At 37.7% G+C, this 14,345-nt stretch overlaps 1 protein-coding gene across 2 annotated transcripts; it reads right to left on the reverse strand.

Annotated features, from left to right (window-relative positions):
* Positions 1-604: 604 nt before the first annotated feature.
* Positions 605-14,235, reverse strand: tmcc2 (transmembrane and coiled-coil domain family 2). 2 transcript variants are annotated; one of them, XR_008572272.1, is made up of 6 exons: positions 13,825-14,235; positions 9,002-9,400; positions 7,659-8,278; positions 5,901-6,036; positions 3,950-4,374; positions 605-3,870 (listed from the first exon to the last, which is right to left on the reverse strand). XR_008572272.1 is itself a non-coding variant. In XM_054785086.1 (5 exons), the coding sequence occupies exons 1-5, from the start codon at positions 13,825-13,827 to the stop codon at positions 4,075-4,077; spliced, it is 1,458 nt and encodes a 485-aa protein (XP_054641061.1). In that variant the 5' UTR covers positions 13,828-14,234; the 3' UTR covers positions 605-4,074. The 2 variants fall into 2 exon arrangements, 1 of the variants encoding a protein (XP_054641061.1); XM_054785086.1 differs by having other exon boundaries at positions 605-4,374; positions 13,825-14,234.
* Positions 14,236-14,345: the final 110 nt, after the last annotated feature.

A 14,345-nucleotide genomic window follows, 5' to 3' on the forward strand; every position in this document is an offset into this window, starting at 1 on the left:
AATAAAAACTCATTTTGTAAACAAGGCTAAAACCAATCCAAGATGCTAAGACTTGATGTACATTTTGAATTAAAAAACAGCTTGAATGTCAGCAATTTATTTGTCATTAATATTTAAATTATTTCTTCTTACATTACGTTACGTTTTTGCTCCCTTCCAACCCACCTTCCCCCTTATTTTATTTATTGTTCTTGTAGATAGGTGTTTCTAATATTTTATTAATATTTGTATTTATTTATCTATAATTAGATAATTTAGCAAAATTTTTAGTGCTGTGTGCAAGTAACATGCATCATATAGAGAGGTGTTTAATAATTTATTTTATTTATTAATATTTGTATTTATGTTATTATTTTTGATAAAATTAAACAATTTTGATATTGAAATTTTTTTTGTAAAACTGATGACGGACACCATAAGCAGCGAGCAGATAGCATCCTTCTATGGATTGTATTTCTATAATAGTCTAGACAAAACAAAGATTGTGCTAATCAGGAGGCGTTACACGTACTTAATCCCCTGGGATTAAACCTCTACAAGACAAGAAGTGTGTGCTTTCCTAACCTCTTTAAAAGGATCAAGAAATGGAACTATTTATTCCTCACACGTTCAAAAAAAACAGACATTTATTTTCGCAAAGTGGATAGAAACATTAACACACACGCACGCACACACACACACATACTGACATGCCAGTTTGACACTGCAGGGAGGGAGCAAAAGCAGATCTACGACAAGTCAAATCATTTACTATATGCATGGAAAATATTGTTCACATTATCATGACGATGATGCATTTGAGCAGATTTGTTCAGCTAGAGAAACACGGCCAGAAAAATGTCTAAAAAGCGTCTGCGACAAACCAGGGAGGGACGCAACATTAGGTACCCCTGCACAATCTAATCACGTCCAATAGAAACGCTGGCATTGCTTATTCAACAATCGGCTTGTTATTGTGCACTGCATCATACCGGGAGGTGTTTCTAATCATTTGTCCCACTCGCGAGGCATCCTAAATATTAGAAACACCTGCAGTATGATGGATGCAATGCACTTGTACGCTGCTAGAACTATCATCACAATCAATTCCTATTTTACATGACATCAGCATCTCGTCAAATAAAGAAACAAAATAACTGATTTAATTATAAATAATGAGGCTTTTAGTGAGACAGTGCTTTTTTGGATTTTTATAATTGAATTTACTGTGGTTTTTAAAATAAAATACATAGTGTGAAAAAGTGTTTGTCCCCTTCTGATTTCTTATTTGTTTGTCACACTTAAATGTCTCAGATCATCAAACAAATGTAAATATTAGTCAACGACAACACATCTGAACACAAAATGCACTTTTTAAATGAAACTTATTATTATTAAGGGAGAAAAAAAATCCAAACCTACATGGTCTTGTGTGAAAACGTAATTGCCCCCACGTTAAGACATAACTTAATTGACATCTATCATCTATCAGCAAGCCATTTCTAAAGCTTTGGGCCTCCAGCAAACTACAGTGAGAGCAAACCATTATCCACAAATGGTGAAAACATCAAACAGTGTGAACCTTCCCAGGAGTGGCCTGCCAACCAAAATGATCCCAAGAGCGCAGCGACGACTCATCCAAAAGGTCACAAAAGACCCCACAACAACATCCAAAGAACTACAGGCCTCACTTGCCTCAGTTAAGGTCAGTGTTCATGACTCCACCATAAGAAAGACACTGGGCACAAAAACAGCCTGGCAGAGTTCCAAGACAAAAACCACCGAGTTGTCTCAATTTTGCCAGAAAACATCTTGATAATCCCCAAGACCTTTGGGAAAATACTCTGTGGTCTGACAAGACAAAAGTTGAACTTTTTGGAAGGTGTGTGTCCCATTACATCTGATGTAAAAGTAATGCCGCATTTCAGAAAAAGAACATCATACCAACATTAAAATATGGTGGTGGTAGTGTGATGGTCTGGGGCTGTTTTGCTGCTTCAGGACCTGGAAGACTTGCTGTGATAAATGGAAGCATGAATTCTGCTGAAGGAGAATGTCCAGCCATCTGTTGGTGACCTCAAGCTGAAAGCAACTTGGGTTCTGCAGCAGGACAATGATCCAAAACACACCAGCAAGTCCACCTCTGAATGGATGAAGACTTTGGAGTGGCCTAGTCCAAGTCCTGACCTGAATCCTATTGAGATGCTGTGGCATGACCTTAAAAAGGCGCTTCATGCTGGAAAACCCACCATTGTGGCTGAATGACAACAATTCTGCAAAATTCCTCCACAGCGCTGTAAGAGACTCATTGCAAGTTATCACAAACGCTTGATTGCAGTTGTTGCTGCTAAGGGGGGCCCAACCAGTTATTAGCTTTAGGGGGCAATCACTTTTTCCACACAGGGACATGTAGGTTTGGATCTTTCTTTATCCCTTAATAATAAAAAGTTTCTTTTAAAAACTGCATTTTGTGTTCAGTTGTGTTGTCATTGACTAATATTTACATTTGTTTGATGATCTGAAACATTTAAGTGTGACAAACATGCAAAAAAAAAAAAAGAAATCAGGAAGGAGGCAAACACTTTCTCACACCACTGTGTAGAACTCATTTCTCAAACAGACTTTTAGTTAGACCAGTGTTGGTTTGTTTTTTTACAATTGCTCATATTTTATTATCATTATACAGTATATATCTAATCAATTGTAAATGATTGAATTATAAATAATTAATTAATGACACTTTAGTTAAATTGTTACTTGTTTTATTCATTGCATCTACAATTGCATTTGTTTTATTTTATTATGAAACACTTTTTGATTTTTATCTATGGAAAGTGTTATATGAATAAAATGTACTTCCTTATTTTAAATTAAATCAACATTTAAACAAATAAAGACACAAAAGAAGTTATTTAATTGTAAATAATGACCTGAGCTGGCTTTTAATTAGAGGGAGGTTTTATGTATTTTTATAATTTAATTTATTTTATTTTATTGTAAACCACATTGTGGTTTTTCAAGTAAAATAAAATAGAATACAAATAATTATTTAATTCTAAATAATTACTCAGGCTTTGAGTCAGACCAGGGTTTTAAGAGGATTTTATTTTATTAATTTTTTTTACAATTGCTTTTTATATTTTCTTATATATATCAAATCAATTTAATTATAAATAATTACTAAGCTACACTTAATTGTTGTTGTTGTTCTATACATTGTGTTTTTTATTCTACAATTGCGTTTATGTTATAAATACTTCATGTTTTGTATCTGTGGAAGGAGTTATATGAATGTACTTACATATTTACAATACATTTACAATAAAAGAAAATAAAAATATAAAAATATGGATTTAATTAATATATGGACTTAATCAGGCTTTTAGTTAGACGGGGGGGTATGTCTGGAAATCCATGCGGCGACTCGTATATTTATTGTCTTTTTATTAATTGCATTTGTTTTATGTTATTATTTTAAAAAATGATGATTTTTATCTGTGAAAGGTGTTATATGAATAAAATGTACTTATTTTCATTCAATTAAAAATTAAATTAAATTTAATGTTATTTTGTAATATAAAAAAGATTATTATCTTTTAAATGTGTACTTATTTACAAAAATTAAATTAAATTAAATTAAATTATTAGTGTCAAAACTTTATTAGTGTCTATCAAAACTGAGCATTATGGTGTAAGTCTCTCTATTGGGTGTGAAAACATTGTGCAGGTGTACCTAATGAAGTGTCGGATGAATGTATCTAACTAAATGGCAGTTATTCCCAAATCCATGTTGTCCTTCCTGAAGCGTCAAGCCATGCCACACGAGGACATGCATGACGACGAGCACATAACATTCATGAGAGATCCTCATCCTGTCTTCATGGTGTCCTCCTAATTAGAAAACAAAGAGCATAGCAGGAGTTGTTGTTTTTGGTGACAGCGGTGTAAATCAATGATTGGTCATCCACACCAATGGAGCAGATCAATGAGATGCTCGGCAAGCTGGATTGTAGTTCTGTTTCCACATTTGGGTGAAGGTCAGACAAAGTGTGGCGTGTCGTCATCCCGTGTGCTTCTGGTGGTTGATCCTCTGGCTCAGCTGGGCAGAAGCCAGGTCTCCACAAAGTCCCAATGCTTCCACAAGACGAAGAGCAGCACAGTCAGCAGGACGGTGGCGGCCACGCGGGCTCGGGTCTTCATCAGCGGCGTGATGAAGTTGGCCAGCGTGGACACGAAGACCAGCAGCACGGCCATGAGCGCCAGGATGACGTTGATGAGCTTGCCCAGCAGCGCCCGAGCGTTGGCGTTCTCCACGCCTTCCAGCTGGACCACCTGCTGCTGCTGCTGCTGCAGCTCCAGCTTGGTGATGCGCGTCAGACAGGACTCCACCGCCTCCTGCACGCACGCGCGCACACACACACACGCACACACTGATCAATACATAATACTGCTGCTGGCTCGCGTGATTGCAGTTACAGTTCATTCTATTCTCAATTCACTTATACAGTAATTGATTTATTCGGAACCACATTAAAAATATATTTAATTTATTATCTATCATATTCATTATATTATATTTTTTATTAATTATTATATTAATTTATGAGATTTGTCTTTGTTCTGTTTTATTCTACTTTCTTTGTTTTTATTTGATATTTTTAGTTTTAAAATAATTGATTTCACATTTTTTGTTAGTTTTTTTATGCTTTTTATTTTATTTTATTTTAATTGCTCCGCTCAAAGTTGCAATCATTTTACAAATTTAACTGCTGTGTTCAACTTTATTTTATTTTAGTTCATCTTATTTTATTTACTGGACTGCTTTCAAAATTGTACTAATTTACAAAGTTTACAAATGCAACTGCTGTATTCTTGACATTTGCACCTTCTATTGTCTTTATTTTAAAATCTTTTTCATATAATTTATTTCATTTTACGGCATTTTGTTTCATTTGATTTACTTTGCACCGCTCCAAATTGCGCAAATGTGACAAATTTAACTGCTTTGCTCTTCAAAAGCCGCAATGTTTAGTATTTTTACTTCATCTTATTTTAGTTCACCTTATTTTATTTACTGGACTGCTTTCTAAATTGTGCTAATTTACTAAGTTTACAAATGTAAATTGATGTGTTCTTGAAATTTGCACCTTTATTTGTTTTTATTTGAATATCTTTTTTAAAAATATTTTATTATATTTACATTGCACCGCTCCAAATTGCACTAATTTTACAAATTTAACTGCTATGTTCTTCAACATCCTGCAGTGTTTAGTATTTTTAATTATTTTTATTTTAGTTCACCTTATTTTATTTACTCAACTGCTTTCAAAATTGCACTAATTTAGTAATTTTACAAATCCAACCGCTGTATTCTTGAAATTTGCACCTTTTTTTGTTTTGATTTTAATATCTTTTTCATATAATTCATTTTAATTTTATCGTATTTTAGTTGTTTTTTTTATATTTATTTAATTACATTTTCTTAACACCTAAAAAAAATGTGAATTATTGTTTTTGTTCTTCAAATCTGCAGTATTGCAGTTATTTCTACACTTTAGTATGTAGATTTTCTTCACCGCATTTGAATTTAATATCATTTATTTCTGTTTTATTCTACTTTGTTTGTTTTTATTCTTTTTATATATTTGATTGTATTTTATTCATTTTGTATGTTATTTATTTTTATTGTATTTTATGTTATTTTATGTGTGATATTTTTTTATTAAATCTATTTCATTTTGTTGTATTTATTTATTTTGTATGTTATTTATTTTCTTGTATTTTTATTTAATTGTCACAGTACATCACCATCCTATAGTTATGACATTCTATGAGTGTGTCTAGCAGGTTCTGTACAGTATATTTCTAGGTAGCGATGAAAGCCAAAGAGATAATAGGCTGATTTTATGACGCGTGATAACCTGAATGTCTCGTGCTCTCTCGTAGGACTGATAGGCCACCTTCTCCTCCATGCTGGCCAGCTCCTGTTTGAGATTGCTCATTTCATTCTGATGAAGCTCCGTCAGGTCACTCAGTTGCTCTTCAAGTCGTTCATACCTGGGAACGACCAAAGAAAGGGTAAGCCTACACGGTCATCCACAGCTTCCTTCCCATTTGTCCTTTTTTTAACGAGTTAAAGGGAAACATATTGTTCTTATAATAGTTTAGTACAAAAAGCATCTTACGTTCTACATTTCCTCAGATACTGCCCGGGGATGTTACTCAACTGCAGAGAGTAGCAGGCATCTATTAGGGGTAAGAGTCTTTTTTCATGAATATCTTAATAAAATTATAAAATAAATCGATTAATGCCGAGGCCGCTATTTGAGGAAAGACGGAAATTTGCTTTTAATCGTGATTAATTTGGGCATGGTATCAAGGCTGCTATTTAAGGAAATACAGAACATTTGGTGTTTGGGGCATGGCATCAGCTACAGTGGAGGCCACTTTTTGAGGAAAGATGGAACATTTGTTTGGGCTTGGTGTCAGTTACAGTGGAGGCTGCTGTTGGAAGAAATAGGGAACATTTGGTGTTAATTGGGATTTATTGGAACATGTCGTTGATTGCAGTGGAGGCCGCTATTTGAGGAAAGACGGCACATTTGTTGTTTGGAGCAGGGCTTCGGTTACAGTGGAGGTCGCTATTTGAAGAACTACACAAGACGTTTTATGTTTGGAGCATGGCATCGATTACAGTGGAGTCTACTATTTGAGGAAATAGGGAACATTTGGTGTTAATAGTGATTAATTGGGGCATGGCGTTGATTATAGTGGAGGTCGCTATTTGAGGAAAGACGGCACATTTGTTGTTTGGGACATGGCTTCGGTTACAGTGGAGGTTGCTATTTGAGAAAATAAGGAACATTTGGTATTAATTGTGATTAATTGGGGCAAGGCATCAATTACAGTGCTAGCCGCTATGTGCAGAAATACTGAATATTTGGTGTTTGGAGCATGGTGTTGATTACAGTGAAGTCCGCTATTTGAGGAAATTGGGAACAGTTGATGTTAATTGTGATTTATTGGGGGCATGGCACTGATTACAGTGGAGTCTACTATTTGAGGAAATAGGGAACATTTGGTGTTAATAGTGATTCGTTGGTGCATGGCGTCAATCATAGTGGAGGTCACTATTTGAGGAAAGACGGCACATTTGCTGTTTGGGGCATGGATTCGGTTACGGTGCTGGTCGCTATTTGAGGACATACTGAACATTTGGTGTTTTGGGCATGGTGTTGATTGCAGTGAAGTCCGCTATTTCAGGAAATTTGGAACATTTGGTGTTAATTGTGATTTATTGGGACATGGCATTGATTACAGTGGAGGCCACTAATATGGAACATTTGGTGTTAATTGTGATTTATTGGGACATGGCATTGATTACAGTGGAGGCCACTAATATGGAACATTTGGTGTTAATTGTGATTTATTGGGGCATGGCGTCAATTACAGTGCAGGCCGCTATTTGAGGAAAGACGGCACATTTGTTGTTTGGGGCATGGATTCGGTTACGGTGCTGGTCGCTATTTGAGGAAATACAAAACATTTGGTGTTTTGGGCATGGTGTTGATTGCAGTGAAGTCCGCTATTTCAGGAAATTTGGAACATTTGTTGTTAACTGTGTTTTATTGGGACATGGCATTGATTACAGTGGAGGCCACTAATACGTGTATGTGTACCTGTATCTCTCCTCTTGCAGGCACTGGGTCATGTAGGAGTAGTCGCTCTGCAGCTGGCCCTTCATGTCCTCGATGGTGTCCTCCATGTGGGCCTGACTAACTTTGATCTCCTGCAGGCCCTCAAGGAGAGAGTCCCACGAGCTGTGCACGTGATGGTGATGATGGTGGTGCCCGTCCAACCTGGGACTCCCCATCGTGGGTCCTAACACTCCTCCTCCTCCTCCTCCCGCCCCGCCAGAGTTGCTGCACGCGCCCGAACCGGACGTGGCGCTGGAGCACTCGTCGTCACTGCCGTACTTTGGGCTGGAGACCAGCGTGGCGCTTCCGCTCAGGGCGCGAGGGGTGGGGGTGTCGTCCGCATGGCCCCCGACACCGTCCTCCAACGTGTCCTTGAGGTGAGCGATGTTATCCGCGCTGCCAAACTTGTTCCTGATAAGACTGGCGAACTCTCTGGGCTTGGAGACCACGGCGGTGTGAGTGAGGGCCGACACGCCACCTTTGACCCCTTCCACTACACCGCCGCCAAAGCCACTTATCCCTGCACGAACGTTGGCCCCCACGTCCTTTAATCCTTGCTGCATGTCCCGCAGGACGTCCTTTGGCTGGCGGGCCGGTCCATTCTGTAAAGAGCAAAGAAATACATCGTTAGAGTGAAAATATGTGCCCTAAAGGTCCCGTGTTAGAGTCTCAGAAGTGCCACAATAGCGTATTAAAGGTGTGTTGTCCAAAAAATTGCCTTGATGCTGGAGTTTAGACAGTGTAAAGGTCATTCAGCACCTGACAATGATTTAGTAATTGAAAACTATCAAATGACACGTAAATATAAATTTTACAGTACAACTTAACGTGCCGTGATACGCTACCACACACTTACCACACACTTTTGACCCTCAGAGACCGCCGTACTCAGTTGCACGAGGACCTCAAGAACTAGCCGTGGAGGCTAGCGACCTAGCGACAACACTTACCGAATAAATAAGCACGGTAAGATTTGTTTATGTCGTCAAAATTTAGCAATGATTTACTCACAAAATTAACTCTTAAACTTGATTCAAGCGGGCTCCATGAGCGCTCACGAGTGACTGTACCGCCAACGGACGAGTTAGGGACAGCTACATGACAACACGCCAGTGAGCACCGACGTGCATTGTGGGACTTGTAGTGTCAGTCATACGTTATAATGATTAATTGTACGTTATAATAGACATTAAAAATTCAAATGACATTCAACATTCAGACATTAAAATGAAAGCAAAATATAATAAAAGATTTGAATGACTCATTGTTATTATTATAATAAGGCTACTGTTTTCAAATATGTGTGAGATGATGACCCCACTCACCTGCTCTATCTCCTTTAGCTTCTTGTGATAGTGCTCTAATTTTTTGTGCAAGTGTGCGATGGTCTGTGCCGACTTTTGGTTCTTCTTCTCAAACACCTGCTTGATCCTGGAAGCCTGCTGTTTGTCGGCGTTGTGGGCCAACTTCAGGTACTCGGCCACGTTGTCGTCACGGGCCTCCTGCTCCACGCGAATCTGCTCGGTCACCTTCAGGATCTTCTGCTGCAGGTGCTCCAGGGCGGCCCGTGTCCGCTGAGGCTCGCCGGCCCCAGCGCCGCCCTCCGCGCCTCCAGCCGCGACCCCCGATGATGACCCGGCCACCTCCGCGCTGATGTTACTGTCAGAGCCTCCATGGCTGGTGGTGGAGGGGAGGCTGAGAGTGGTCGCCTCGCTCTTGTCCAGCTGCCAGGACGAGAAGGTAGGGTCGTAAAAATGCAATACGGAACACACGAATGAACACGGGTGACACTTTGTGGCCTCCTCGACACTTTGTAGCTGGCCCCAGATCAGCCACGTCAACCTGATCCAACCGATGTTTATGTGTTGGATGGCTAACTTTTACCTGGACATGTTTATGCAAAGGTGGCTTTTTAATGATGTTCTAACAGCATTGTGTGTCCCTAGAGCCTGTTTATAAACACCAAACTTGAGAAAAATCTACCATCTCCCTCACTTGTTAGTCTTCCTCAATACAAACATAAGTAATGCTCTAGCTTATGTCAATTCCACCTAAAAGATACCATCCATCCAACAAATTTTAAAAAACACTTTAACCCCAAATTAGGGGAGGGTATGATTCATTTTGTTTATGTACACAATATGAGTGAGGGAGGGTACGATGGAGTGTTAGGTCCACATTGGAAAAAAAAATCTGAGATTTCGTGAATGAAGTCATTATGAGAAGAAAAGTCGTAAATTTGTGGGGGAAAATGACGTAAATTTACCAGAAAAAAAGTAATAAATTTACGAAAAAAAAGTCATACACCTACGAGAAAAAAAGTCATAAATTTATGCAAATAAAGTTGTAAATTTACGGAAAAAAGTCATACATTTACAAGCATATTTAAAACTTTTGTAAATTTCTGACTTTTCTCATAAATTTACAAAAAAAAGTCATAGATTTACAATAATAAATTCAGAAATTTACCAGAAAAAAGTCATAAATTTACAAACATATTTACAACATTTACGACTTTATTCTCATAATATTACAACTTTTTCCTGTAAATTTATGACTTAATTTCAAATTTACAAGAAAAAAGTTGTAATAAAGTCGTTTTTTTCTTTATGAGAAAAAAGAAGAAAATAAGCCTCAATCTGCGACAAAAAAGCCATAAATTTACAAACATAAAGTTGTAAATTTACAGGAAAAAAGTTGTAAATTTATGAGAAAAAAGTTGTAAAGTTGTAAAATTAAGTAATAAATTTACAAGCATAGTCATAAATTTACGAGAAAAAAAGTCCTAACTTTACGAAAATGAAGTTGGAAATTTACAAGAAAAAGAGTCGTAAATTTAAGAGAAAAAAAATAGACATTTACAAGCATAAAGTCTTAAATTTACGACAAAAAAGTCATAAATGTACGAGAAAAATTGTTGTAATATTCCGAGAATAAAGTCGTAAATTTACAAGAAAAAAAGGCATACATTTACAAGAATAAAGTCGGAAATTTACCAGGAAAAAAAACGTAATATTACAAGAATAAAGTCAGAAAGTTACAAAAAAATTTAGAAATTTACGAGAAAAAAAGTCCTAATTTTACAAGCATATTTACAACATTTACGACTTTATTCTCGTAATATTACAACTTTTTCCTGTAAATTTATGCCTTTTTTCTTGTAAATTCAGGACTTAATTTCAAATTTACAAGAAAAAAGTTGTAATAAAGTCGTTTTTTTTCTTTATGAGAAAAAAGAAGAAAATAAGCCTAAATCTGCAACAAAAAAGCCATACATTTACTAACATAAAGTTGTAAATTTACAGGAAAAAAGTTGTAAATTTATGAGAAAAAAGTAGTAAATTTATGAGAAAAAAGTAGTAAATTTACGAGAAAAAAAAGTCCTAAATTTACGAAAATGAAGTTGGAAATTTACAAGAAAAAAAGTCCTAAATTTACGAAAATGAAGTTGGAAATTTACGAGAAAAAGAGTCGTAAATTTAAGAGAAAAAAATTAGACATTTACAAGCATAAAGTCTTAAATTTACGACAAAAAAGTCATAAATGTACGAGAAAAATTGTCGTAATATTCCGAGAATAAAGTCGTAAATTTACAAGAAAAAAAGGCATACATTTATGAAAAATAAAGTCGTAAATTTACGAGACTAAAGTCATAAATTTACGAGAAAAAAGTCATACATTTACAAGAATAAAGTCGGAAATTTACCAGGAAAAAAAACGTAATATTACAAGAATAAAGTCAGAAAGTTACAAAAAAAAAATTAGAAATTTACGAGAAAAAAAGTCTTAATTTTACAAGCATATTTACAACATTTACGACTTTATTCTCGTAATTTTACAACTTATTCCTGTAAATTTATGCCTTTTTTCTTGTAAATTCAGGACTTAATTTCAAATTTACAAGAAAAAAGTTGTAATAAAGTCGTTTTTTTTCTTTATGAGAAAAAAGAAGAAAATAAGCCTAAATCTGCAACAAAAAAGCCATACATTTACTAACATAAAGTTGTAAATTTACAGGAAAAAAGTTGTAAATTTATGAGAAAAAAGTAGTAAATTTACAAGCATAGAGTCGTAAATTTACGAGAAAAAAAAGTCCTAAATTTATGAAAATGAAGTTGGAAATTTACAAGAAAAAAGTCCTAAATTTACGAAAATGAAGTTGGAAATTTACGAGAAAAAGAGTCGTAAATTTAAGAGAAAAAAGTTAGACATTTACAAGCATAAAGTCTTAAATTTATGACCAAAAAGTCATAAATTTATGAGAAAAAATGACGTAATATTCCGAGAATAAAGTCGTAAATTTACAAGAAAAAAAGGCATACATTTATGAAAAATAAAGTCGTAAATTTACGAGACTAAAGTCATAAATTTACGAGAAAAAAGTCATACATTTACAAGAATAAAGTCGTAAATTTACCATGAAAAAAAACGTAATATTACAAGAATAAAGTCAGAAAGTTACAAAAAAAAGTAGAAATTTACAAGGAAAAAAAGTCTCAAATTTACAAGCATATTTACAACATTTATGACTTTATTCTCGTAATATTACAACTTTTTCCCGTAAATTTATGCCTTTTTTCTTGTAAATTCAGGACTTACAAGAAAAAAGTTGTAATAAAGTCGTTTTAAAGAAAAAAGAAGAAAATAAGCCTAAATCTGTGACAAAAAAGCCATACATTTACTAACATAAAGTCGTAAATTTACAAGAATAAAGTGTTGATATGAGGTGTGATGGTGTCATACGTGTCAGAGGGAAAATAGAGCATAGCTCTTCAGGAAGGAAGGAAACTTTCCTCTTGTTTCAGGCAAGCTTTTATTCATAACGTGGCAGCAAAACAGAGCAGTTGAGCGCAAACAGATTAGCATGGCTAGCCCTTCTCACTTCCGCCTTCCTTACCCCGCGCCCTCCACATGCCCAAGACCAAAGGTCACATGAGTTCCCCCTTTTCATAGCTGTCTCAGGCAATGCCTGTACCATAAAGTTACCAGTTTTTGTTGTAAATGTATTCTCGTAATATTATGACTTTTTTTTCTCCTAAATTCATGACTTTATTCTCAAAATCTCAGATTATTTTAATACTCCGTCGTAACAGGCACTCGAAACTTTCTTTGTCCCCATGGCGGGTTATTTAGCAGTCGCCCGGACAGTGAGTCAGCAACGCATAGGCTGCTTTGTTTGGGCATTTTGCGTAACAGGCACACAGACTAGGCTATTGTGTGCAATATGTACGAAAACCAAGGCAACATTTTCAAGGAAAACCAAAATATACCAAAACTGGGGCGTACAAGAACTGAGGTTTGGCTGTATCATGTCATAAGATAAATAATGTAAGCGCTTTTTCTGGCCAAAAATGAATCAATTTGAGCATTTCTAAGAGTGTAAAGCACCCGTAACGCTGTCTGGAGGGGTTATGTGAAATATTGCGAAGTCGTGTTCTAGTATGTTCTGCTTCTTTTTAGGCAGCAAAGCAGTTGAGACTGAATCAACAGCGCCTCTGCTGGTTGCAGCCTAGTAGTGCACCCATTCTTAGTATTTGTCATTTTGGTGCATGACAAAAATGTCATGAATGAGGAAATATGACGTTGTAGAACCATGCCGAACCCGATCATGTTTGTAAAGGACCCACGAGGGGGATTCCCTGCATGGGTATACGTGTCGGCGGGCAGGTGGCGGCTAGTTTAATGCCCCCCTCGCTTCCCCTGACGTCAAAACAGTGTAATCAGAGCCTGCAAACATGAGCTCAGGCAGACACATGACACCGAGCATCCCGGCTGCCGCGCTCTCATTTCTCTGGACGGGTCAGTGGGAGGATTTATCCATACAACCCCCTCAACCCCCCCGCACCATGATACGCACTCTGTCTCCATTAGCTAAGAGCAAAGCGGGCCTGTGAAAGTCGGCTACTATAAAGCCAGAGCTGAAAAAAAAAAACAGACGGCCGCGGTCGCTGCTGGGTCGAGGATGGATGATGCTGCAAAGAGACAACAACAATGCAGCAGCAATGGACGACGCTCTGAGTTGGGAAGCCGGGGGGTGGGGTGGGGGGGGCCATGATGAGGATGACACAGGAGGGATGGCACAAGAACAGCACAGGATGGCGGGACGAGGACGAGTAGCGACACATTCAATGGAAAGGAGAAACGTTACCATACTGCTTTAATCCAATTGCTGCTGTGCCATCGCGAGTCTGCCCGCCAGGCCCATCCTCCTCCCTCCTCGCCTCCTCTTCCTCCCCCTGAGCCCCCCCACCCCACCCCGCACCACCTCGAGTATCGTCACCCTCAGCCGACGCCTGGCTGACTGATCACCTCAGCGCATCCTCTGCAGCTCCATTGTTGACGCCGTCCATGGCTGCAGCCTCGCTTGCTGGTTAGCCTGCTCGCCGCTCTCAGCTACTTCTCTCTCTCTCTCTCTCCTCCCAACGGCCCCCCCCCACCTCTTTCTCGCTCTCACTCAGTCTAAATGCAAACCTGCCCTATAATGGATGTGGGAGCAAAGGAACAGATGATGGGGGTGGGGATGGGTTAGCGCAGGCGTATCGGCCCCGGTGCTGCTGCTGAGGCTGGAGAAGAGGTGGGAGGGGCAGAGGGACCACGGGCGGAGGCGGGGGGTGCAGTAGGCCCTGGAGCTGCAGGGTACACTGATGTGTGGATGCACATGTGTCTGAA

The sequence above is a fragment of the Dunckerocampus dactyliophorus genome, chromosome 8, assembly GCF_027744805.1.
Source record: "Dunckerocampus dactyliophorus isolate RoL2022-P2 chromosome 8, RoL_Ddac_1.1, whole genome shotgun sequence".
NCBI classification, from domain to species: domain Eukaryota; kingdom Metazoa; phylum Chordata; class Actinopteri; order Syngnathiformes; family Syngnathidae; genus Dunckerocampus; species Dunckerocampus dactyliophorus.

What these genes read in the sequence shown, in the direction of transcription:
- tmcc2 (XM_054785086.1), bottom strand. An exon ending in AGCTAAAGGAGATAGAGCAG is followed by an intron (nt 8,279 to 9,001) that starts GTGAGTGGGGTC and finishes TGCTCTTTACAG; the next exon opens with AATGGACCGGCCCGCCAGCC. An exon ending in AGAGAGCACGAGACATTCAG is followed by an intron (nt 4,375 to 5,900) that starts GTTATCACGCGT and finishes GCGTGCGTGCAG; the next exon opens with GAGGCGGTGGAGTCCTGTCT.